The 27,239-nt window shown below is 39.3% G+C and overlaps 1 protein-coding gene across 5 annotated transcripts in view; it reads right to left on the reverse strand.

Moving 5' to 3' along the window:
- Window positions 1-27,239, reverse strand: part of nckap5 (NCK associated protein 5) — an 856,064-nt gene that overhangs the window by 70,588 nt on the left and 758,237 nt on the right. For all 5 annotated transcript variants that reach the window (XM_062975038.1, XM_062975005.1, XM_062974931.1 and 2 more), the window contains one exon: window positions 6,326-6,643. In XM_062975038.1, the coding sequence (XP_062831108.1) occupies window positions 6,326-6,643 (318 nt within the window). The remainder of the gene's footprint in view (window positions 1-6,325; window positions 6,644-27,239) is intronic.

Genomic DNA, 27,239 nt, shown 5'->3' on the forward strand with positions numbered 1-27,239 from the left:
TTGAACAGAGGAATTGATAAATGAAGGAACAAAGCAGAAAAGGAAAAGGACAGTAAGTAGAAAATAATGATCTGAATAAAACGAATGGGACTTTTCAAAGGATATCACAAAATTTGGCAGAAGGTATAAAACAGATTTCCCTACTGTACACCCATATTTTGTCTACAATCCCCAAGACAAGACGATGAACTATGTTCACAACATGTACATGTATACAGAGAAAGGCAACTATAATTTCAGTTAACTTGGTTTACAATGATGTGTAATGAAACTTCAGAGCACTGTTGGAGTGACCAGACAGTAATTTTATGAACACCAAGTGTTAAGCCATCTTTTTTCTGAGAAATGAAGAACTCTGAAATCCTTTTGATTTTCAGCACTTCTTTTTAGTTGTTAATATGTTAGGGTGGTAGAAAGAGAAGACAGATATAGGCCTGGTTCTTCTAATTGAGAGGAAAAGGGCAAACTGTTTAAACTGGATTTGAAAAAAAAATCTTAACACATTGTTTCAGCCAATCCATTTTTTCATTCTTTGAACTAGCACCATGAAGAACAAGAAGACATTCATGGGGTTTTGATGTTGTAGGAGTCAGATAGTGTGTGTGTGCACGCACACAAAAAAGAGGGAAATAGAAAGAGAATATGAAACAGAGATGGAAAGGCGGAGGGAAGGAAGGAGAGAGTGAGTGGGGATGGCACAGATGATAAAGTTTGAGTATGAAAAAAGATGACCTCCCAATTTGTCCTATACTCTTTTTTGCATCCCTTCAAGACAATTTAATTAAGAAACAAACCCTAGAAGGCTGGTGCAGTGAATATTAGCATTAAAATCGGGACAATCTTACTGCTACTGACTTCTTATGAAGCAATTCAGTGCTTGCAGTTTCTATTCAATTTGTTATAATGACAGTGTTTAATCATGGAGTCTACTCTATAGCACAGTGCCGAATTGAGGTCACACATGTGGCCATCCAAGCATGTAGCACATAATCTATAACTAAGATTTCTCTTTTGAATCTCGCTTAGTTTTGCTATTAATTAACAATTCACTTATTTAAAAATGTGAATTAAAAATATCTTTTCTTCAGCTTTGATTTGAAACAAGCAGGGGAGCTTCCAATGAAGCGTGCAATGTCTGTTTGCATTCCATTATAACCACGGCAAAACTACATTTGGGAATATTGCTAAATCAACTAAATTCCAACATGTTTAATTAGAAGACTTCTCATAAACCCTCAAGAATCTTTAATGCAGCCTGTTTACTTGTCTGCTCAATTTAAACATTGACACATTAGGAAAACATTATTTGGTAGTCTTGCAGCAAACTTCATCCAAAGGTAGGTAGGGTGAAGGTAATTTTAGAAAAGAATTATGAACAAACTGAGGCAGGCTTCTATTTTTCTTCATCTATTTTTCTTGGAATGGCTGATTCAGAACTCAGTGGAGGTGGAGTGCCAGATTCTAAGAAGATCTCCATAATTGCCACTCATGATAACCACATGTAAATGTACAGGCAGTCCTCGACTTACGACGACGATGACAACAACAACAACAACGATGATGATAATACAACTGACTCATACTTAAGAACTTAAAAAGCATTTGCTGGCAAATGTACAGGAAGTTCCTGAGTTATAAACATTCGATTTGCAAATGATATGGTTAAGAATGGGAGTGAGAAAATAGGAAGAGAGAGAAATATACCGGTTGGAAGGGAAATTCACTCCTGGGAGAGTTATTATGGGCAAAACATGTTTCTACTGAAGCTTAGCATCACAGGGACAGAAAGTGGGGCGAAATCTTCTGAACAGGGACACAGAGAGCAAACAAAACACTACAGTGGTGTTAACCCTTCCCTATGATATCCAAGCTTTTATATAGATAGACTGATAGATAGATTTACGTACAAATTCAACTCAAAAACAAACATATATTGTTCGGAACTTGGGGACTGCCTGTACTTATTCACTTGTGAAATTTGTTTCCAAAAGATACCAATTTTTTAAAAAAATGATTTATAGGCGGCAGCACATTTTCGGCTAAGAATAGAATATTATGTACAGATCAAAACTATCAAAATGTATCAAATCACTTCTGTACAGGAGCCCACGGTGGCACAATGGGTTAGACCCTTCTGCTGGCAGGACTGCTGACAACAGGTTGGTAGTTCGAATCCGAGGAGAGCGGGTGACCTCCCTCTGTCAGCTCCCGCTCCTCATGTGAGGACATGAGAAAAGCCTTCCACAGGCTTCTCAAACATCCGGGCGTTCCCTGGGTAACGTCCTTGCAGTCAGCCAATTCTCTCACACCAGAAGCAACTTGCAGTTTCTCAAGTTGCTCATGACACGAAAAAATCCCCAAAAAATTTCTGTACAGAACTCGGAAAATTGCATTTTAGATCAAAATAATACATATCCTCAGGACATTTTTTCCCGATTCCTGTAAAATTTATTCAGGTGGATTTAGTACATTTTGACACAAGCTCCATATGCCTAAGTCTCAAAATTTTAGTAAAAATGTCAACATAAAAAATCTGCGTCAACTTATCCACTCTCAATGTGAGTACTGTATCTTAACTCTTATCAAGGAAGGAACCACACCCTTCTCTGACCAGAATGGTGAAAGGCAAGAGCTTAGTCCGTCCTGGGAAAATCTAAAAGAAGTCCTGACCCTCTCTATTCTCTCTGCTATGGTGCCACTTTTAGCCCTTTTGGAGTGCCTATGTGGGGGAAGTGACCAGAGGCAACTGACTGCATATGCTAATGTATTAGGCAACTGAGGGGCTATTGGGTAATTAACTCTATCTGCACAATGACCCTTGGTTTATCTATGGGTCATATCAAAATCTACAAAACCTGCTCTTGACTTATACATGAGGCAGCCTTATAATTAGTATGTACAGTAGTTAAAATTCTTCTGCTTCTATTATAGAAGTGGGGATGAGTAACCACTGGATTATCTCCCACTCAAGTAGGCCTGATGACTTCGGTGGCCATATTTGCATGGACAATGGCAGCAAATTGGATTGTGTCCATAAACTGGCCTAGATTCAAACTGATCTAGTCTTTTATTAGTATGACTTTGGTCTTTGTCAGTCTTAGTTTGACCACAAGTATACGTTTAGTAATTTCCCACAAAACAGCCATGTCTCATTGTAGGCCAGTATATTATTTTAAAAATTCTCAATAGCATTTGAAACACTTGATTTACTAAAGATCATAATGTATAAAATTACAGTTTCATTTAATCTTCAAAGAGTCAGTTAGTACTATTGTAGAGAATGCACTATACTAACATAACTCTAAGTGCTTCACTTACTTGGCATATTGAAATAGTAATGCTAGCTTTATGTAATTCCTAATTGAAGGTCTTTAACCTTTCGAATTGATGGGTAGGAAATTAAGACCCAGAATTTGCAATTTGTACAGAAAACATTTTGGCTCTTATTTTCTTGAAAGTATTATTTAAAATGTTATGTCCCCCATTTCTCCCTATTTTTCTCTCTCTCCCAGAACAATCTTACAGACCTCTCTTCAAAATGGCCAGGAACAGATGCTATAGTGCTGGCTATGTAGAGCTGCCACTGCCTAGTAAAAAGCACAAGGGCAGGAAAACAAGATGTCAGCATCCATCTCTTCATATCTAACAGTGAAATCCAATTGTTATGTCTGTCTGCAATGGATGGGTAGGTTCTGTTGCATGTACAGAAATCCATCTGCACAACATATGATGTAGCCCTAAGCTTATTGACCACATTATAGCAGTTTCAATGAGAGAATTCTCGTATCAGCTTTCCAGAGGGATAAAAATGATTTCTGCTAATTCAAAAAGGAAAGGAAAGGAAAGGGGGAACAGGGAGGAAAGTACATAGTGAACAGCACTCTCTGCAGGCAGTGTAAGCTTATGATTATAAACATGCTGTGCATAGCCTCCTATAACCCAATCTGAATAAAGCCTAAAATCCACTCAGAAGCCATGTCATGTTTTGCTTCTATTCTTCAGTTAAGTTGCTCTGGACATGACCATGACCTGTGTAAAGTACTTGAGGTTGTGGGTAGTATGAGTATCTTTTCAATCAAATCACTGTTGCTCGTGAAATACACAGTGGAAGATGTAGATCTCCCCTCTGCATTATTTGGTTTGACTGGAGCAATAGCAAAGGCACATGCCACATAATTGAAACATTCATTTTAAAGCTATTTATACTTTCAATTCTACACTTCATGAATAATAATAAAAAATCCTGCATTAGGACCAGTATCGATGTCTTATTCAAATACCGTACATCTAAATATCTATATGATGGCTAAAAAGAACAACAAACCGAGGATCCTGGGATGTCGTGTGCCACTATTACTTCATATTGAGTTATTGCTTTACATGTTTTATATATAAGGGCACATGTTCCCTAGCTGCATATTGGCATTTTATGCTGCTTGTATACTGAAGTACTTCTGTGTAGTGTTCCTATTTGTCAAAGACTTAACATTTATCAAGCATTATGTTCACTCCAAGACATCAGCAACTGCCTCTAATGTAAAAGTTGTTTGACCAAGGGAGAATCCACTATGCTAATACATCATATGTATGTGTACTGTGGTTGATGTTTGAAGATCATACCCCTGCTACAACCATTGTCAATATTTTTCTGCACACATACTTTCCCCTTATCTTTGTTATGTCACTTATTTCTTGAGTTAATCCGATATACATAATGAAACATATCCATAAATCACACTTATTTCATAATAAATGAAAAACGGCACTTGAAATCTACATTTGGCATTCATCTGTTGTAGTAGCTCTGCTAATAAGATGAAATGATAATGATGATAATTATTATATACTATGAACGACTTATCATTTCATCACACTGAGGCAAATTGACCCTTTGTAGTACTTTTTGGGGGGGGGGGGCTGGTGGCACAGTGTGTTAAAGCGCTGAGCTGCTAAACTTATGGACCAAAAGGTCCCAGGTTCAAATCCTGGGAGCGGAATGAGCGCCCACTGTTAGCCCCAGCTCCTGCCAACCTAGCAGCTCAAAACCATGCAAATGTGAGTAGATCAATAAGTACCGCTCCGGTGGGAATGTAACAGCGCTCCATGCAGTCATGCCGGCCACATGACCTTGTAGGTGTCTATGGACAACGCCGGCTCTTCGGCTTAGAAATGGAGATGAGCACCAACCCCCAGAGTCGGTCACGACTGGACTTAACGTCAGGGGAAAACCTTTACCTTTACCTTAGTACTTTGGGGAAAGGGCCTGCCGAGCGTCATATGACGCTCAGCAGGCCCCACCCCACTGATGCTCAAAGTGCTGAGGAAGCATCACAAGGTAAAGAGTCTTTGGGTCTTTCCCCCATCTGTTGGGGGAAAGGGCAACGAGGCAATGTACCCTGTTTTGTTCCCCTGTCTGATGGGGAGAGGAGGGAGGGTGCACCATGAGGCACCCTGTGCGACTGCTGGCAAAATGGTACAGGGGGGAGGGATGTGTAAAGATACATTGCAACAAAGTAGAACATGTTATATTCATGGAGGTCTTTTGGGACTTGGAGCCCCCAATGGTGCAGTGGATTAAAGCCTTGTGACTTGAAGGTTGGGTTGCTGACCTGAAGGTTGCCATGTTCGAATCCAACCCGGGGAGAGCACAGATGAGCTCCCTCTATCAGCTCCAGCTCCATGTGGGGACATGAGAGAAGCCTCCCACAAGGATGGTAAAAACATCAAAACATCCGGGTGTCCCCTGGGCAACGTCCTTGCAGACGGCCAATTCTCTCACACCAGAAGCGACTTGGTTTCTCAAGTTGCTCCTGACACAAAAAAAATTGGGACTTAGGTTATTCATTAAACTTTTAAGTCTGCACATGTCAATTGACAAAAAGAAATCTCACGAGAGAGAGAAATCTAGTCAGTGAATGCCCAATAGTTCAATTTTCCAAAATTTTGTTAGTAAAATAATTGTTTTGCATATGTGTGTGTACACAAACAAAATACTATAAGCCAAATTTTAACATTTTGGTGCTTCTTAAGTTCATTTCCAATCACAAAGTAAACTAGCCTTGGCCTTGATTTTATCTGATATCTATTTAGAGATATGGGGTGTCATACAGCAGTCTTTATAAAATGTCAGATTAGTATTTCATGTAACAAGATTTCAATGTCAGCATGGTCACTAGCTTGTTAACCTTCTACAGTAACTTTGAAGAGTCTTTTCAGCGGTGCATTTCCAATGTCTTTTATCCAATATCATTAGTACAGGTTTCTGCTAAAGGAAACAGATAACAGGTCAGAAGGAATCTAATGTGCAACATGATGTTATTTTTACCTGCAGAAGCTGGCTTTGGAAGGCGACTCTGAAAAGGCTGTAAACTTTTAGCAGTCATGGTAGGATCAGATGCTGAATGGGATATTATGCTCTCCACAGAACCCTCGTTTTTATCAGTTGTTGAAGGCACTTCTCGCTCAAGGGTTTTGGCTTTCTCATAAGCAGTGTGAGGAAATGCATGCCCAGGTGATGGGAAATTGTGAGTTTCCAAATCCAGTTCTTGTTTAGAAACATGCCTTCCAGTTGAGCGGTTTCCTGAGTCAGGGAGAGGGAAGGTTCCTATTCCACTGTCCAGTGTCCTCATTTGGCAGCAGGATTCTAGGATATAGGAATACAATGTAATTTGGTGAAGCTCATAAAACCTGAAAAACATTTTGAGAAAGGAAAACGGCTCTAGCGCAGTGGCACATCTGTTTTGCCCACAGATCCCTATTATCTTTACCTAAAAGTATCTCAGATTTTAAAGATGTGGAAGATGTTTGTGTTTCTGGAGAACTACTGGGAATGTACAACAGTGGCTTAAAATATGAAAATAACAACATAAGAACTGTGATGGCTTTATCTAGGCCAGTGGTTTTCAACCTGTGGGTCCCCAGAGGTTTTGGCCTACAACTCCCAGAAATCCCAGCCAGTTTACCAGCTGTTAGAATTTCTGGCAGTTGAAGGCCAAAACATCTGGAGACCCACAGGTTGAGAACTACTGATCTAGGCCTATGTAATCTAATTGCTAGCTCCAATTGCAGTGGACACATTGACTGAATTGCTAATTAGTAAATTACAATTTAGTTGGTCTAAATATTCTAAAGGTACCAGATTCCATCTGATCTTGGCTGCTAAGAAGAATTAGCCCTGGTTGCTACTTCAATGTGGCACTGCCAATGAATACCTGATGCTATAGCTATATTTAGAGAAAGGAACTGGTAATTCATTTCTGAGTATCCATTGCCTAAGAAAACCCTATGAACTACATTGGGTCAACCATAAGTCATCAGAAGACTTAGAGGCACCCACACACATTTATGCAAATCCCAATGATTTATGTAAATCCCATTTGAGCAACTGCTGAATGCTAAATCAACATTTATGCAAATCCCATTGATTCAACGGGTCTGTCCTGCTTGCACTAGCAAATGTATTTAGGCTAATATCCCACAGTAGTCAGCCAGCAACTTATACTAGAGGCATGAAACATTCCACCATGAACTGTATTGGGATAGCCTTATCATGAATAGATTTGTCTAATTCTCCTTTAAAGATGGTTACTATATGTTGTGGTTCTTAATTCCAGAGTTTAAATCTATGCAGTATGAAAAGGTACTATATTTCTTCTTCCTTTTCTGAATTATTCACTATTCAATTCATTGCATGGGATCTGGTTTCTAATATTGTGTGTTTGGGAAAAATATGTTCTTATCTAATTCCCATTCACCATACATAATTTTATATGTTTTTATCATATTCACCTTCAAATCAAATAAAAATCTTTATTACGGTCATAGACAGCATAAGTGGGGTACAGTCTCATATTCACCTTTTATTTTGCCTTTTCTAAACTATGGAGTTGCAGATGTTGTAAACCTTTCCACAGGGTAACACCTCATAGGAAAGTTCTTTGACAATTCTGATCAGCTCTTGTTGCATTTTCCCCAGACATATAACATCCAGTTTGGGGGGAGAAAAAAAATCATTTGAACCCCTTTATTGTCCTTTGGTTTTCCTGTTGTAACTTCCCCTAATAATTTGGTATCATCAACAAATCTTGTTATCTTATTACTCAACCTGAAGTCATTATCAAAACCACTACTCCCCAATATACCAGTAGATCCTTGGGACAGCCAACTATTTATTCACATTATGATGTTTAGGTTTACTTTGTCCTGCCTTTCACAAAATTGAGACTCAGGGCAGATTACAATTCATAAGAGAACACAGCTAAAAACATACAAAAAGGAAATATTAAAATGAAATTAAACTATCCACAGTATTTAAAAAATGTAAATCTACACTAAGAAACAAAACACAATTTAAAAGATTTTTAAAAATATCATTTAAGAAGTGTCGGGTCTTAGAGTGTGGCGGAAAATATTTCTTCGTACTCATTAGAAAAGAACACATGTTCAACTAGAATTAATAATCACCACAAAATTAATCAGAGTGAAAGCTGCGTGGTTAACCTCTGTCTGAGTGATTAAGACACACACGTTGTAAAAGACCCAACTCATAATCTTCTTAAACAACGTACTTAAGAGTAGATTTAAATTTAATCTGGAATGTTATTGTATACAAAATGTAAATAATAACATAGCTGGTAAGATGATACCTCTACCTGCCCCCCCTCCCAGTACTCCCACAATAGCACTTTACTATAATTGTTTTGTCTCCACAAACTGCCTTAGAGTGCCAAGATAAAACTAGGCTTTCCAGAGGGCAACCCAATCCTAAAGGGATAGCTACTAGCAATGATCATGTTATTTTGAACCAGAACAATAACTCTTTTTGAATGCACCAATAGGGGTATTAGCCATTTCATCAGAAGACTGAAGCCTGGCCATTCCAATTCATTTCAGCATCAGCATCTTATATCAAAAAGTATAAACTTGGTTTAGGAGATTCTAGGGGTGCAAAGTTCTACAGAATAAATTTTTGAGCAGAAAGTGAATGTTGTAAGCGAAGTAACTAGTCAGTTTCAGCACCACTTTTGGCTATCTTTCAGAAAACGGAGCTAAGAAAATAAAATACATAAAGAAATTAAAATATAATTCTTTTAATTTCTAGCTCTGCTACACATAAATTACATGGAATATACTTCATCAAGAAGTTCTCAAGGTACAGATATATGGCTATCACTTTTATTAAGAAGTCATTCGGTATTAATTGTTGCACCCATGTAGCAATTACAACTGATTGCCATTTCATGGACAGATATCACACACATATATATGTACATGCTGTTGTAGTAGTAACCCCCTAAACAACCACCAGATCAAGGTTATACATTCTGTGTGCAATACCTTAAATGAGGCTTAACTGTTACAAGGAATATGCTTTAAAACATCTGCTTGTAGTAACATACATAATACCACATCCCACTGGTTATGTTAAATCCAACCATGCTCACCATCAGTACTGAACTATTTGTATTCATTGATGTTTCAAAGAGGAGGAAATTGGAGTAAAAGCAAAGAAATCTTTCTGAAGTCTTTTATTATTTCATTGTTAGCTTTGGTTGTGACTTTGTTTTACCTGTGTGTATAGGAATAGATATGTTTTTTACTGTAGAATATGAGTCCTTCTTTTCAAATAAAAGGTTGATGGACAGCAGCATCTATCTGTGAAGAATCCATCTTACATCTACATTAGTTTAACTGAGAGTATTAGTGCTTGTTACCATAATGAATGAGAGAAGAAGTCTCAATACCCTAAAGCAGTGGTTTTCAACCTGTGGTCCCCAGATGTTTTGGCCTTCAACTCCCAGAAATCCTAACAGCTGGTAAACTGGCTGGGATTTCTGGGTGTTGTAGGCCAAAACGCCTGGGGGACCACAGGTTGAGAACCACTGTCCTAAACGCACCAGATCTGATCTTAGAAGCCAAACACGATTGGTCCTGGTTTGTATTTGGATGTGAGATTGCTAATGAATACCAGGTGCTATAGCTATTTGTCAGAAGAAGGAATTGGAAAAGCACTTCTGAGTTTTCCCTGCCTAAAAAAACCCTATGAAATTCATGAGGCTTCCCGTAAGTTGACAGGGAACTTGAAGGCACAAGCACACACATACATAAATAAGAGGCCCCAGAGCCATGGCTTCCTTGATTGAGTCTATCCATCTGGAAGGTTTCTTCATCTTTTCCTATTGCCATCAACCTTATCAAACATGACTTTCTTTACAAGTGAGTCCTGTCTTCTCATGACAACTCTCAGTTTAGTCATCTTGGCTTGATTTGTTCTAACTAGGATATATTTATTTGTCTTTTTAGCAGTCTGGGATACCCACAGAATTCTTCTCCAGCATCTCATCTCAAATGAATGGATTTTCTTTCTATCAGCATTCTTCACTGTCTAGTATTCACAACCATACATAGCTATCATAAATGGGATGGACAATCCTAACTTTAGTTATTCAATGATATCTCTTTAAACTCCAGGATCTTGTCTAGTTGTTTTATAACTCCCAAGTCATGGTCTTTTTCTGTTTGCTTAATTACAGTTGCCATTTAATAACTGAGCCAAGGGATGGTAAAACTTAAGACTGCTTCAAAATCTTCATTGTTTACTTTAAAGTTATGAAAAGTCATCTGTGGTCATTTCTGTTTTCTTAATGTTCAACTCAACGGGTTACTTGAAAAATATGTTTGCAATGAAGAAACCTTATGAGAAGAAGCTTAGGGGACTCAGTATGTTCCCTGAGCTGCAAGGGGACATGATAGCCATTTTTAAATATTTGAAAAGATGTCACATTAAGGAAGGGACAAGCTTGTTTTCTACTGCTCTCGAGACTGGAGCAATGGATTCAAATGACAGAAAAAGAGATTAGGACCTTACTGATGGTAAGAGCTGTTTGGCAGTGAAATATGCTGCCTTGGAGGGTGGTGGAGTCTCTTTCTCTGGATGTTTTTAAGCAGAGGCTTGATGGCCACCTGTTGGGAGTGTTTTGATTGTATTTTTCTGCATGGCAGGGGGTTGGACTGGATGGCCCTTGATGTCCACTAGCAGGATTGCTTCTGAATCCCAGAAGGCAGTTGTCATAACTTTTTCTGCTGACGGTACAGCTTTGAATTTATTTTTCCTGGGAGAATTTCACATGATGCTACTCCACTGATTGTCTTTTCATATCTGGTTTAAAACGGAGTAACCACATTTCATCTCCTGCCACAATTCTTTAAAGAAATTTGTTTCCAATGTACTTATGATTTGTTGCATATGGATTTTCGGGTTTCTGTCAACTTCTTCGAGACCCACCTTCCACAGACCTATTGCAACTGTTTGAGTATTTTGCACACACGTACTTCTCCAATGCCCAGTTGGAGTGACATTTCTTTAACAGTTATGCATCTATCAGCCTTAACCATGTTGTTCACACATGGGACATTGTCAGTTGTTTGTACAGTGTATGATCTGCTACTTTGTGGAGCATTGCCATGCCCCTTTTCACCAGATAAACTGTGCGCCCAGCAACTAACAGTACTGCGATTGACAGTGTCATCTCCATACACCTTCTTCAGTCTCAGGTGGATGTACCCCACTGACTAATTCTCACGAATCAGGTACTCAGTAACAGCACATTGCTTCTGACGGATATCAAGAGCACCAGTCATCTTGGAGAAATTCTACAACAAGGCCATATGCGGAAGTGGGCCGAATTATTTATTTATTTATTACAACATTTATATCCCACCCTTCTCACCCAACAGGGGACTCAGGGAGGCTTACAATAAAACACACACATATAAAAATATAGAATACAGTGCAAATCAATTAAAATTAGTTAACTAATTAATCACAACAGCATTCATAAAATACAATAATAAATAAGCAGATGGGCGCAATCAGGTCTAAAAATACGAGTGCATTGCAGTAGTCTAAACGGGATGTAACAAGAGCGTGGACCACCGTGGCCAAGTCCGGCTTCCCAAGGTATGGGCGCAGCTGGTGCACGGGTTTTAACTGTGTGAAGGAGTGACAGAGCTGGACATCATCTGCACAGAGATGACACCGCACCCCGAAACTCCTGATGATCTCTCCCAGCGGCTTCATGTAAATATTAAACAACATGGGAGACAGTACAGAACCCTGCAGGACCCCACAACTCAATGGTTGTGAGGCCGAGCAGGCGTCCCCCAATGACACCATCTGGGGCCGACCCTCCAGGAATGAGTGGAGCCACTGCAAAACAGTGCCTCCAAGTCCCATACCTGCAAGGTGTCCCAGAAGGATACCATGATCGATGGTATCGAAGGCCGCTGAGAGGTCCAGCAGAACCAGCAGGGACACACTCCCCCTGTCCAGTTCTTGGTGAAGATCATCAACTAAGGCGACCAAGGCTGTCTCAGTACCATGCCCCGGCCTAAAGCCAGACTGTGCCGGATCCAGAGAATCAGTGTCATCTAAGAATCCCTGGAGCTGCGAGGCGACCACATGTTCCAAGACCTTGCCCAAATAGGGGAGATTGGAAATAGGCTGAAAGTTTCTGAATTGAGTGGGATCCAGTGATGGCTTCTTCAACAGCGGCTTGATCACAGCCATTTTTAGGCTCACAGGAAACTTGCCCTCCTGAAGGGAGGCATTCACCATCACCTTCACCCACTCGGCCAAACCCCCTCTGGCTTCTCTCACAAGTCAAGATGGGCAGGGGTCCAGGATGCATGTGGTCGGTCTCGCCTCTCCAAGGATCTTGTCCACGTCCTCGAGCTCAACCAATTGAAATGAATCCATCAAAACTGGACAATTCAATTTGAATAGGGGCTGGAAGGATTCTTCTATGCCTTCAGCAAATTGCAAAGATGCAGAAAAAATGGATTTAAAAACATTTAAAAATATTGTGCATTATTTTTGGAGTGACCCTGAGTATTGTTTCCAGTATGACTTTAGGCGTGAAACAAATATTATTCCATAATACCAATTCACTATCAATATACTTAGAAATGAATTCTCTGTATCACACGGTCCAATCAAATATAGAAATATAATTTTGTTTAGTATGCCCCCAGTTTCTGCTTGCTTCCCTAAAAAGGTAAAGGTTTTCCCTTGACATTAAGTCTAGTCGTGTCCGTCTCTGGGAGGATGGTGCTCATTTCCATTTCTAAGCCGAAGAGCCGGTGTTGTCTGTAGAGGTCATGTGACCAGCATGACTGCATGGAGTCTACTCACATTTGCATGTTTTCAAACTGCTAGGTTGGCAGAAGCTGGGGCTAACAGCCCACTCCCTGTATTCGAACCGTCGACCATTCGGTCAGCAGGTTCAGCAGCTCAGCAGTTTAAACCGCAGTGCCACCGGGGGCTCCCTTAGGATCAATGTGTGCAGAAAGTGTTTTTCATACAGTAATTCCAGAGTCACTAATAAACTTAATGGTTTAAAGATATCTATATCTATATCCATAATAAAAGTGAAAACCTGTATGTGTATATGTGGCACGGGTGTCTGCTCACACAGACAGCCTCCGGCCTCCACAAACAGGCTACAGTTCCCAGTGCTGAGGAGCCACCAAGTCACTCACGTCCACTGACATTGTGGTTACAGCAAGCTCCATGAACATGTAACCCAAACCCTGCCAATGTCCTCCCCAAACACTATGGTCCATCACCCAAGGAATGCTTTCATTTGGGGACTATTTCATCCTAGATTTTGCATTTTCTTCCACCACAGGCAGGCATCCCATGGTTCTCCATTGCTGTGGAATTTGCATGACCCCGCCTACTGCCCTTCCCTTTCCAATCTCTCTGCATAACAGAGCAGAACTCAGCAACAACTAAACTTCCTGGAGGAGTTTGGGGGATTGACTCCACATAGTGGCAGTTGTAGTACACCCTGCATCAAGTCAGAGCACTATGACTCCTACTGGGGAATTTAGAGGAGTTGTAGTTCACCTACACCCAAAGTGCTATGAACCCAAACAATGATGGCTCTGGACCAAACTTGCCATGCACACCCAATATGCCCAGATTTGAATACTGTTGGGTTTTGAGGGGAATTGGCCTGGGAATTTGGGAGTAGTAGGTACTGGGATTTATAGTTCACCTACAATGAATGAGCACTCTGAACCCCTCCGATGGTGAACCAGGACCAAACTTGGCACACAGAGCCCCCATACCCAATAGAACATATTGGACAAATTTGGGGAAAGGGGAGTTATAGTTCACCTGCATCCAGAGAAACAGTGGCCCCAACCAACAATGGACCGGGACCAAACTTTGCACAGAGAAGCCTCATGACCTTACATACTGCAGGGGTTTGTGGGAATGGGCCTTGATTTTGGGAGTTGTAGTTCACATGCATCCAAAGAGCACTGAACCCAGCCAACGACAGATCTGGACCAAACCTGGCACACAGACTCAACACAGCCTGCTTTGGATACTGACAGATGTTTTGGAACAACTGCCCTGGGAATCTGGGAGTTGTAGCAGTTCACCCCCGTCCAGAGAGCACTGCAGCCAGGCGATGACCAGCCAATGACAGATCTGAACCACACTTGGTACACAAATCCAAAATGGCCAACTTTGAATACTGGCAGGGTTTGGGGAGGATTCTGGGAATTGTAGTTCACCCACTGCAGACTGAGAATACCTAACTATCAAAGACAAATAATGCCTTTTTCAAATAACCCGGGCATTGCCGGGTTCCCAAGCTAGTATAATATTTATAATATATAATATATAAGCAAGATAGTAGTAAATTGTTATTATTTATTAGTACTGATTTCTCTGTCACTTTTAGTGTTTAACAAAGTAAGAAGAAAAGAGGGGGCATCAGTTCCTTTTGGCGCTACTAAATAAAATCAAGAATATTGTGGAATGTGTTCTATGTAATATGCAATCCCACTTGTCCTGTATATGTTCAATGTAACTTATGAAAACTTGGGTTAAGGCCTTAACAGAGAAGCATTTCTTTATACCTTCATATAGCTTCAATAAAGATAGCTATTCTGTAGGAAGGAGGGAAGAAAGGAATGCATGTATGTAAACAAAGCATGAGCAGTACCAGAAATGAGAAAACTTTAAGGACTTTAAATAGCAAAAACAAGGGGGTGTAATGTGGCTCCTTGAAGTCCAACAAACTCAGCTTAGCATTAGTTTTGGTGGAAAGCTGTAATTAGCAGGAACAGAGGGAACTGAAATCTAAAACCATTCACCCAACCCAAATATGTGTGTAATCATCTGCTAACTGAAGTGAGCTGCACTCCACAAACTCCTATGCTAAATAAAATATGTTTGTCTTTAAGGCATCATAAGACATTCCGTTCTTTGTAAAAGCGAGGGACACACTCCCAATTAACACCTAGTGAAGCATTTGATGCTATTTGCCTTTATTCCCAAGATCACAAGACTTTGTCACTTAAATATATTGCCCCATGCGTCTGGCACCAGTCTCTACAAATAGCAGTTAAAAGGATTGTAATGGCAATTTACATGTAGCTTAAAAAGTAAATACCCAAGAGACAGATTTAGAAGCGTTGGCTTAAATCTGAACAAAATTTAGGCTAAATGTCTGATAACATCTCCCGACAGCAAGCTCTTAAAAGCTGTGGCAGATTCCCCCGAGGGAAAAGTTAGAAGTTCCACTGCTCAGGCAATTTCAAATTAGACGGAATAAAGCAGCCCAGAATATACCGTAGTGAACAATCTTGTATTGGCTGGTGATGTTCAATATGATCCAACAAATCCTTTCCTTTTCCATTTTATGTTTCCACATATTGATGTTTTTATAACATTCCCCATTTGTTATTTAACTTTGTCACAGTAAATACAGTTCTTTCAAATTCTGTCCATTTTTCCACATTGTGTTTTTTAGAGGCTTCCAAGCCAAATTTTATTCCTTTAAAAATAACATTAATATGGAGCTGCAGCTTACATTCACACACAATGTATTGATCTTATTGAATCTGTTTCTGTAATCACTCCTTCCTCAACTGTTGATCATTTCCTATGACATAAACTAAAAAAAAAACCCAGAAAGACCTACAATGTATCTCCCAGAGTTATATTAAAGCAACCAATTGGTTTCTTAGGAAAGATATAAGGAGAAAATAACAGGTCTTGGTAGCCCTCAAATTTGTAGCAACCATTTCCAAATCTCAGCCTATCATTTTCATAACATATGCAAAACTTATAGGATTCCACTCCCCCCCCCTCCGTGTTTGATATTTTACTACTAATAAACACCTTTAAACTGCATGTGTTATTGGCAAGAAGGTTTCAAAGTACAGATGGTGGAACAGATCTTCTTATTTGCTGTCCTTTCCCTTCTTGGAAATGCTAAAACTAGTGGGGAAAAATAAACCCTCTGTACAAATTAATGTATTTCTGCCAAATCAGTGTCAGTTTCAAAATGGAATATTTTTGTTGGGCTAAAGCAAGATTTGATTTAATTAATGAAAGCAGAAAAAGTAGTTGTTTGTTGTTTCCATTTGAAAGCCAAACTGGTATAGAAACCTGGAAATGAATCATCATGATCATCATCATTTCAAGTAAAAGTAGGAAAAAATATCCTCAAAGATTCAGTTGTGGAAGAACATGACTTTCAGAGGAAAAACTTATCATTTATGCCGGCATCTATGAGACAGACTGCATCTTCAGATGATTAATGAGACTGAATGTCAAGCTTTGTAATGCAGAGAGGTCTCTGAACTCTAGCAGCGTGTTGCAGGCACCACGCTGTCTCTGCAACTGCAGTAAGTTATAGGGAAGGAAACTTGTGGCCAGATCTCCACATTATCACCCTGGAGATGAGAGTGTAATGTAATAAGAGAGGGGGGAACATCTAGTCCTGTTTGCCTTTATATAACAGCTCTATTGCTACGAAGAGCCTGGGAGCTTGCTTACTTTCTAGCCAATTTGGAAAAATTAGATTTTGGATGACAAATCCTAAAATTCCATCATGAACACTGGCCATGAGAGAGCTATGGTCTAAAAATATTAGCCCCCTCCTTCCTGTCTTTCAGGAAAAGACTTAAGACACGGCTGTGCGACCAAGCATAAACAGTGCAATAATGATAATGGATTAATGGGATTGACAATTGGACAGGCATTGGACTACGATCTGGACTACTTGATTTTAATTGATGTTTTAATAATTAATGTTTTATTGTATCTGTTTATATTTACAGTAGAGTCTCACTTATCCAAGCTAAACGGGCCGGCAGAAGCTTGGATAAGCGAATATCTTGGATAATAAGGAGGGATTAAGGAAAAGCCTATTAAACATCAAATTAGGTTATGACTTTACAAATTAAGCACCAAAACATCGTGTTATACAACAAATTTGACAGAAAAAGTAGTTCAATACGCAGTAATGTTATGTTGTAATTACTGTATTTACGAATTTGGCACCAAAATATCATGATATATTGAAAAATTGACTACAAAAATGGCTTGGATAATCCAGAGGCTTGGATAAGCGAGGCTTGGATAAGTGAGACTCTACTGTATATGTATTGGCATCAAACTGCTGCCTGTTGTAAGGCCGCCCTGAGTCCCCTTCTGGGTGAGAAGGGCGGGATACAAATATGTGAAATAAATAAAATAAATACAAACTTTGCTCATTTCCCTAGTATAGCTATGAAGAAATATCTTATATCTATGTAAGCCAAAGGGTTTGTACTCAAGTGAAAGGAACTCTACCCCTTGGAAGGGAGATTCACTCCTGTAGCGACCTTATCAGACAGCAGTATTAAGAGGCATTGTTAAGTTAAAAGAGGAATCGGGAACTGATGCTACCTTCCAGTCCTCCCTCGCTCATTTTCATTTGTTCTCTTATCATCAGACTTTTAGTGCTTACCCATGGGTGCCCGCTATCTTCCTCATCACACATACCCTGTTTCCCTGAAAATAAGACATCCCCAAAAAATAAGACCTAGTAGAGGGTTTGTTGAATTGCTAAATATAAGGCCTCCCCCGAAAGTAAGATCTAGCAAAGTTTTTGTTTGGAAGCATGCCAAACAAACACCAGAGCATGCAGGATTGGTAAATGTACATACCAGTTGTACATGAAAATAATGTTAGTAACAAGAAATTCTTGACAGGAGTCACAGTTTGTTTGGTTTGGTTATGTTGGTTTGTGATAACAACTACTGTACAGTATATAATAAATGTTAATTTTTTTTGTTCAACAATAAATGTGAATTCTTCTTCATGGAAAAATAAGACATCCCCTGAAAATAAGACCTAGCACATCTTTGGGAGCAAAAAATAATATAAGACACTGTCTTATTTTCGGGGAAACACGGTAGGAAATAGGTCTCCGCCCCGGCTTTTTTTCTTCATGCAAATCTGCCAGAATCCCTTTTCATGGGATGCAATAGTTTTGCATCTAAACCCATTGGATCCTTGAGACAGGGATGCTGTTTTAAACCATTGATTTCTATGGGATCCAATTCTTCTGCACCAAAACCCATTGGACCTTAGAAACAGGGTGCCATTTTAAATCACTTGACCCTTGAGACAAGGATTCTGTTTAAAACCCTTGCTTTCTATGGGGTGCAATAGCTCTGTATCTAAACCCATTGAATCCTTGAGACAGGGATGCTGTTTTAAACCATTGCTTTCCATTGAATCCAATTGTTCTGCATCAAAACCCATTGGACCTTAGAAACAGGGTGCCATTTTAAATCACTTATTTCCATAGGAAAGAGTAATCATGCATTTCTATAAACAGGGATGACAGCTCTCTGCTAAGTACAATATTATAATTGGAACAAACCAGCAAATAAAAACTGCCTGTTCTCTGTTCTACAATGCCTCTATTACTCAATATCTGTCATGAATAATTTTTTAAAAAGAAATGTGTGAAGGAAAGGAGTTATTATGCACTTCTGAAAAGAGGGATGACAGCTCGCTGCTAAGGCCTGCCCATCCGAACGCCCCTTTTCACCATGGAAAGCTCCAAAACAGAACAGAGACTGTCACAGACCCCATCACATTTTGTTTTGAGCCAAAATAACAGGTCCTTAGCACTATTTTGGAGAAATTCACGATATCTCTCCCTGCCCAATTGCATGATTGTTCTGTAGTTCTGTGACGGGGAGGGGGGGCAGGAGTTACAACCGGAAGTTGTTTGATGGCAGCTGTGACGCCCAATAAATTTATGGTGTGTGCCTGTAAAATGGCGGGGGGGGGTGTAAGTGTGATGAGGTGGTAAAAATTATCATGGGGAAAGGCTGTTTCCACTAAAGCTTTATCATAAAACATTGTTTCCACAACAAGCCAACATTTTCAAACTCCAACTATCACAGGGACAGAAATTGAGGTAAAATCTTCTGAACAGGAAAACAGACAATAAAACCAGTATTACAGGAGTGTTAACCCTTCCTTATCCTATCAAAACTAAAAAGAAAAATCTGGAGTTCCGACTTAACATATATACAAATTCAACCAAAGAAGAAACCTAGAGAAGCTGTCTTGCTCATAACCTAAGGACTGCCTGTACTCAGTCTTAGTTTTCTGCTCTAAAGGTAGTTGTTGTATTCAGATATTTGTATAAATTAATGATGATAAAGGGTACATTCTCACAGCCACATTTCCACATGGTTATAGTACCTCAAACATGTTGCCTGTCCCTTTCTCTTCTAAACAAATATTAACGATAGAGGTCAGTTTGTTAGTGTCTGTATTTTCCCCTCCATCTCAGAATTCCTCCATCACCTAACATAGCCTTTCTCTGGCACTCATCTTGATTCATTTGAAATGGCACTAAACATGTTCTCTGATACCAGATGTAATGGCCTTTGCTTAGTCCCAGCTGGAATAATCTGATTGACTCATTCTGAATAGTGAGTCAGCATACAGGTAATTTGACAGAATCTCTTTCAGTCAATAGGTCTAGTTTGAAATAACAATAGGGCCTCTATAATATAACTCTGAGCCTTGGGAGAAAGGTGTGATGGGTCTGTATGTGTGGACTGTCCAGTTCATTGCAATGGAGTAGCCAGCTCTGCATGTTTATATAGAGAGAGCTGCAATTTACGGTCAAAAGAAGAACGAAGTGTGTTCATCATTTCTCCCTGCCAAGGATCTAAGAGAGGACAAGCCCCAATAACCCAACTGGATCTCCTTTCTAAGTAGAAGACTGGACTCTAGATAGGAAACCGTGGAATCCAGATAAAGATAATAATTGGTATTTATGTACTTATGTCCCATCTACACTGCTATTATAATGCAGATTGTACTGCTTTTTTGTGGTCAATGCAGAATCATACAGTGAAGTTTAACTGCATTGATTATATGAGTCTACACTGACCATATAATGCAGTTCAAACTGCATTATAATGGCAGTGTAGATGAGGCCTCAGTGAAAACTTTAAGCCCATTTCCTTTCATTTTCCTAATCAAATCTACTGCTGATAACATGCACACCATTGTCTAATCACTATGATCTCCCACTGCTTTATGAAAAGATACTAAGGTATGAGGCAATTCAGACTGTTGTAGATAGTGCTACATAGCAAGCCCTTGATATCTGCTGGGGTTTGGTTCTAGAATTCTCCAGGAATACCAAAATCCATGGCTGATCATGTCTATTATATACAATGGCACAGTAAGATTGCATACCTTACATAAATTGGCAAACAAGTCAAGTGGATGGTGGACAGAGCCTGAAGAAATGTGAAATAATAGGAGGTTACAGCAAGGTATGCCCAGTGCCACACACTGGGCATAGTGCTTGATAGAAAAATCAAAGTTTACTCTTTGCAATTTCAAAAAATATTTTCAAGTTGTGGTTGGGTTGAATCTATGGATGCAGAATGTGTGGATACAGAGAGCTGATGTACCTTGCATTACATTGTCTGGTGAAAGACTGGAAACCTTTCAATAGATCCACAGGTTCAAGCAAAAGGACTAGCCTTTCCTGTCCCTAGTCTTCCTCAGAAATACTCTACAAACTACCAAATTGCTAGGCATGCTCATCTGACAGACTGCAACCCTATATGCACACACTAGAGAGTAAGTTCCATTCAGATGCAACAAAACAATTTCTGAGTAAATGCATGGGTAAAACAGATGATTAAATGGGATTCCTAATCCTTATTCTCCCCTTGACAGACAAAAAGGTTCCCTGCTTCTATTGAAAACCCATTGGTGGTCAGAATGCCATCTCAACAACAACAGGAAATAAATAGTTTGACAAATAGTGTAAATAATACAATTATGGTACCAAGCTCTTAGAATGGAATGGGCTAGACTAGAGTTTCTCTAGTCTATACTCTTCCAGATGTTTTGGACTTCAGCTCCCACAGTTCCTAACACCTGGTAAGCTGACTGAGATTTCTGGGAGCTGAAGTCCAAAACACCTGGAGCAGCCCAGTTTGAGAAACACTGGGATAGACAAATGTGATTATTTGTAAAATACAGGTAATCCCCAAGTCACAAACAAGGTAGGTTTTTATAGGTTTGTTCTTAAGTTGAATTAGTATATAAGTTGGAAGAAGGCACATTTTAAGTGTAACTTCAGCCATATCTATCTATCTATCTATCTATCTATCTATCTATCTATCTATCTATCTATCTATAAAGGTAAAGGTTTCCCCTGATGTTAAGTCCAATCATGTCTGACTCTGGGGGTTGGTGCTCATCTCCATTTCTAAGCTGAAGAGCCGGCGTTGTCCGTAGACACCTCCAAGGTCATGTGGCCGGCATGACTGCATGGAGCGCCATTATATATAGAGAGAGCACGCTCTCTCTCTCTCTGTCTGTCTGTCTGTCTGTATGTGTATATATATATACACATACAGATATATACACATATATATACACATATATATACACATGTATATATATACATACACACACACACACACACACACATACAGAGAGAGAGAGAGAGAGAGAGAGAGAGAGAGAGAGTGTTTTGGATAGCATAGAGAAGAATTAACACTCTTGTGGTGCTTGTTTTGCTGTCTGTGCTGTCTGTCTGTGTTCAGAAGATTTTTCTTTATTTTCTTTCCCCGTGATAATTAGATTTTGTAAAAAATGGCTTTTTGTGGAAACAAGGATTGGTGATAATACTTCAGTGAGAAACCTTTTTCCCATGACAACTCTTTCAGGAGTGAATTTCCTTTCCTAGGATTGGATTTCTCTCACTTCCAGTTATCTCATCCTCATTCTTAACTGTGAGTTAAGATGTAAGTAGGATGTTTTAATTCAAGGGTTGCCTGTATAGGCTTTATGACTTTCAGTGGCTTTCCTTAATGTAAATGTTAATTACTGGTTAATATTTTGAGGAAAAATAAATTAACCACTCAACTTGTTACATTCTCCTATAAATTAAAAAAGTGAAAACATGTTCATGCTGACTTTTCAGAGCAGATGACATTGGAATGACAGACTAATTTTTTTCAGGTCATGGGTTTACCTCCTCCTGATCAGATGATATTCTACTGTTTGTACCCAAAGCTGATCTAAGCAGGAAGCAGCAATTCATAACAAATGGCAATGATTTAAAGCCAACATTCAAATGCTGACCTACTTCAAGAAATATTTTTTGTATAACAAATGTCTAAAATATAAAAGCTAGTGCGATCTTTGAAAATGGAGTGTTGTGCTTTTATGTTGGCTGAGATGGAAACTGGTGGGTAATTAATATTAAGGCAATTGATGCATCTTGCATTATTTACACTTAAAAGTATATATTTTTAGATCAGTAGTCTAGGCTACATATTGCATGAAAGTGATCAGAGGCTGACCTTCTACCATCTCCAAGTAGGACTAAGAAAGACTCCTGTTTGAAATACTTGAACCTGTCCATTTAGATACAATGTTGAGCCAGATGAAAACCTTGTGTAAGACATCCTCTATTATTCCTACCAAGTCCAGTAAACACCCTCCAATCCTATTTAAACTAACATTAAAAATGGAAGCACAAAACACAGGAACATGTTTCTAAATATTTTCTCAGACATAAGTATAACTGAAAAAGCAACAGCAACTCAGGCTTATACTTAAGCGTATTTTGAAGAGTGTTCTTGTTAGTGAAACTAGTAGCGGTAATTTGTACAGAACTGTGTTCAGGACTGGGCTGCTAATAGCTGGTTAAATGTGTATCCATCTGTACTGCACACAGACAAATATAGGCATTGGCCAACAAACACAAGCTCTTTCCCTTTAGAGAATAAGTGATAAAAACTACAGTTGTCCAACATTTAAATTATCAAACAATATAAACCTCTATAATGCCAGTGGCTTCTGCCACAGTATGTATAAGCAGAACTTGATATTTCATTTGTTCAGTAATTCAGTTAGGATTAATAGCCTATTGGTGAGAATGTTCATCATTATATCATCTGCCAGTAACTTACAAAGGAGACTAGGCTTTCTGACATGGCAGTTATTACGATTAGGTATTTGAGCTCTCCATAAATATAAGGACAAAAGTTTTAAAAAGCAACTGTGTCTAACAAGGAAGCTGATCCACAATGCTATTGTGTGCGACACAGAAGAGGGAGAGGTAAACTGCATCCCACAGTAAGGCTGGAGAAGAATTGCCAATTAGACAAGTGCTATGTGCACTATCACTTAGAAGCAGAAAGCAATTATTTGTTTTCAGCAGAGTGTGACGGAAAGTAACTTGCCATTATTTAGAAAATACTAATGTATGCTAGATACTTATTATTCAAGGTGGATATGTTTTTCCATAATCTTCGAGTTACATACAGACTTATCACATGCATACCCACCTAGAGTAAATTCTACGTAACAAAAAGTTACAATCATAATCACACCAAGATGGTGCCCATAGTGGAAGGACATTTTTTTTCTACAGTGAAGGTTTAGTTAATTTCATCAAAACCTTTTGGAGCAAGTAAAATATTTTACAATATTTTTCCCACTAACCAAGAACCACTTTGACATATGGGTTAAAAGTAAAGCAAACTGTATCAATACAGGGGCAGGAGAAAGCCAAATTATGTCCATGTAGTCCATTGGAACAGTAACATTTACTATGTCAGCATTGTGGAGTGGAAATGAGATGTGAGAACTATAACGAAGGTTAGGCTGAAATTGCTTTCATGAGCCATATCTTCTCTCACCCTGGTTCTTGTTTTTCAGAATGGATCGCCATGCTGTTTTGAAATGGGCAGTGCCACAGAATGACCTACTCTATATACAGTGTTCCCTCACTACTTCGCGGTTCACTTTTCGCAGATTCGCTGTTTTGCGGTTTTTCAATAAACTCTAAAAGACTATTATAAATCATAAAAAATTACAATTTACAGCCTAAGGAAGGAAGGAAGGTGAAGCCAAAGGGAGAGAAAAGGAGTCCAAGTGGCAACAAGAGGAGGAGGTGATTTATCAACACACGATTGGTTGATAAAGACTTAAAATAGTGTACAACTACTAAAATAATGTATAAATATTAAAATAAATATAGTGTCCCTACTTTGTGGATTTTCACTCATTGCGGGTGGTCCTGGAACTTAATCCCAGTGATAAGTGAGGGACCACTGTACTCATGTATAAGTCTAGAAGGCTTAATCAAAGGCCAGTCCAAAAAAACCTGGATTAACTTATCCATGGGTCTTATATTAAATATAAGGAACCATCCCTTTCTCGGAGAAGAGTGGTGAAAAGCAGGAGCTTTATTAATCTCAGGACAACCTAAATGAAGCATCGCCGCGCTTGACTCTCTCCACCATGATGTCATTTCTGGCTTTCTTGAATCCCTGGATGGAGAAATGGTGGAGATTAGGGATGCTGCCCCAAGCTGGCATTGGTGTTTTCCCCTCTTGGTGGACTGATACTTGACTTATCCATGGGTCGTATCAAAATCCATAATTTTGGTTCCAACGCCTGCCCTCAACTTATACATGGGATCGATTTATACATATATGGGAATACCTCTGTTGTTGTTTTTCCTTGTGTAGGGGTAGGGATCATCTTAAGCCAGAGGTCTTGCTTCTGTGAATATAATTCCTAGCGGGGAAGACCACAACAACGTAGACAGAAGTCAAAATGAATTATTAAAATCCTATAGAGGTTGGATCTGGGATTCAGATGCAAATTCCTTTCAAGGTAGGCCAGTAAAAGAGGATAATTCTGCAGAATGATTCATTTCCAAGAGCTCTTCTTTGTGGTCTCATGTGGGATCAGACTATCATGATCTCTCTCAGGCTCTTGGCTTTGCTTTTATCTTTCAAAAGCAGCTCTTTGGAGGTCATGATTTGGCAAAGACAGCAGAAATATGAGGTACTTTGGCAGTACACAATGATAGTACTACATTCCACTTTAACTTCAGCAGCACCTTCCTGTGGAATCTTGGAATTTGCAGTTTAGGAAGGGGTGTTAAGACTTTTTGGGCACAGGGTTTGGGAACTCATTCACACTACACAAGTTGCTATGGCAAATTCCTATGGAATTCTGAAGTTTGTAGTTTGGTGAGACATTAGAGCTTGGATGAAATTCTAAATATCCTTCCTAAAATTATAAATACCAGGACTTCATAGGATGTTGCAATGGCCGTTAAAGTAAAATAAAGCACTATAATTGTATAGGCTGGAGGGGTCCATAGAAAAAGTAGCAGGAATGATCCATTTCTGACCAATAGGTAGCTCAGAAGCAAGATGTTCTGCCCTGAGTGTGCTATGAGGTCTCAATTTTAACAGCCAAACAATGCTTGTTTGCTTAAGACTGCTTCTTAAGGCTGAGAAGGAGACCACTGATACCAGCCAGCCTGATGCCAGCCACGCCACAAACTGAGCTATTACATCCCTACAAACAGGGGTTCAGAGTTACTAGTCTCGCATTCGCATGTTCTGCTCCATCATAATGAGAAACTTTGGCTGGTCTCCTGTTGGCATGCTATGCAAATCTGAAGTTCCCTTATTAAAGTGCTTGGACATAATTTTTGATGGAACAGTTGTATGCTGTTCCAGTGGGTCTGCACATATAGCGCTTTATGCACATTGCGTATGGGTAAGCACATGTGTTGCACACAACTGAGCATGAGTGTCAGGGCTGGACCAAGGTAATTTTCAAGTGTAAGCGAACAGAATTTTGCCACCCCCACAAACCAATCACTGAAAAATAAAAGCGTTGGATAAGCAAAAATGTTGGATAATAAGGAGGGATTAAGGAAAAGCCTATTGAACATCAAATTACATTATGATTTTACAAATTAAGCACCAAAACATTCTTTCTCCCACCCTGGACATATTATTATTATTATTATTAATAATAATAATAATAATAATAATAATAATTTATATACCGCCCTATCTCACAAAAGGGACTCAGGGCAGTTTCCAATCATAAAAATAACAAGTACATTACATAACAACATAATAAGCACCACGGAGGGCAGCATGAGGCCTTGGAGGCCAGCCAGAGGCCTCGGTGTGCCCCCTCCCAGCGGGGAGGGGAAAAAGAGAAAAAAAGAAGCTGCTTGTGGCACTTTGAAGTGCCTCGAGAGGCCCCTCAATGGCGCCCCCCACAGGATGCTGCCTTCCGCAACGGCGTAGTTCATTTAACAGTTGAACCGCCCCTGATGAGTGTGCACACACACATTACACATGGATGCTATTTTGCACACATACAAAAGCAAGACTGCACTGACATGAAAGTATTGCACAAATGCCACATATATCTGCAAGCATTTTTTTTAATGTTCCATCTTCTTGAGATGGAATCACAGTCAATGATTTATTGTTAAAAGAATAAAGGAGGGAAAACACATGAGACTGTACCTCATTGATGTAATTACAAGCCAGAGGTTACCATTATATACACACATGCATATACATATATATATATATATATATATATATATATATATATATATATATATATAGGCAGTCCCCGAGTCACGAACAAGATAGGTTCTGTAGGTTTGTTCTTAAGTTGAATTTGTATGTAAGTTGGAACAGGAACATGTTTCCAGCCAAAAATATTTATATTTTAGCTGGATAGCATAGGGAAGAGTCAACACTCCTGTGGTGTTTGTTTTGCTGTCTGTGTCCATGTTCAGTAGATTTCACCTCACTTTCTGTCCCTTTGATAATTGGATTTTGAAAAATTTGGCTTGTTGGGAAATAAGGATTGGTGAGAAAGCTTCAGTGGAGACACCTTTTCCCCATGATAACTCTTTCAAGAGCGAATTTCCCCTCCTAGAGATATGTTTCTCTCACTTTCTGTTGTCTCACCCCCATTCTTACCTATAAGTCATTTGTAACTCAGGGACTGCCTGTACCTTTGCCAACAATACTTTTTTTGG

Source organism: Anolis carolinensis, chromosome 1 (genome assembly GCF_035594765.1).
Source record: "Anolis carolinensis isolate JA03-04 chromosome 1, rAnoCar3.1.pri, whole genome shotgun sequence".
Classification (NCBI taxonomy): domain Eukaryota; kingdom Metazoa; phylum Chordata; class Lepidosauria; order Squamata; family Dactyloidae; genus Anolis; species Anolis carolinensis.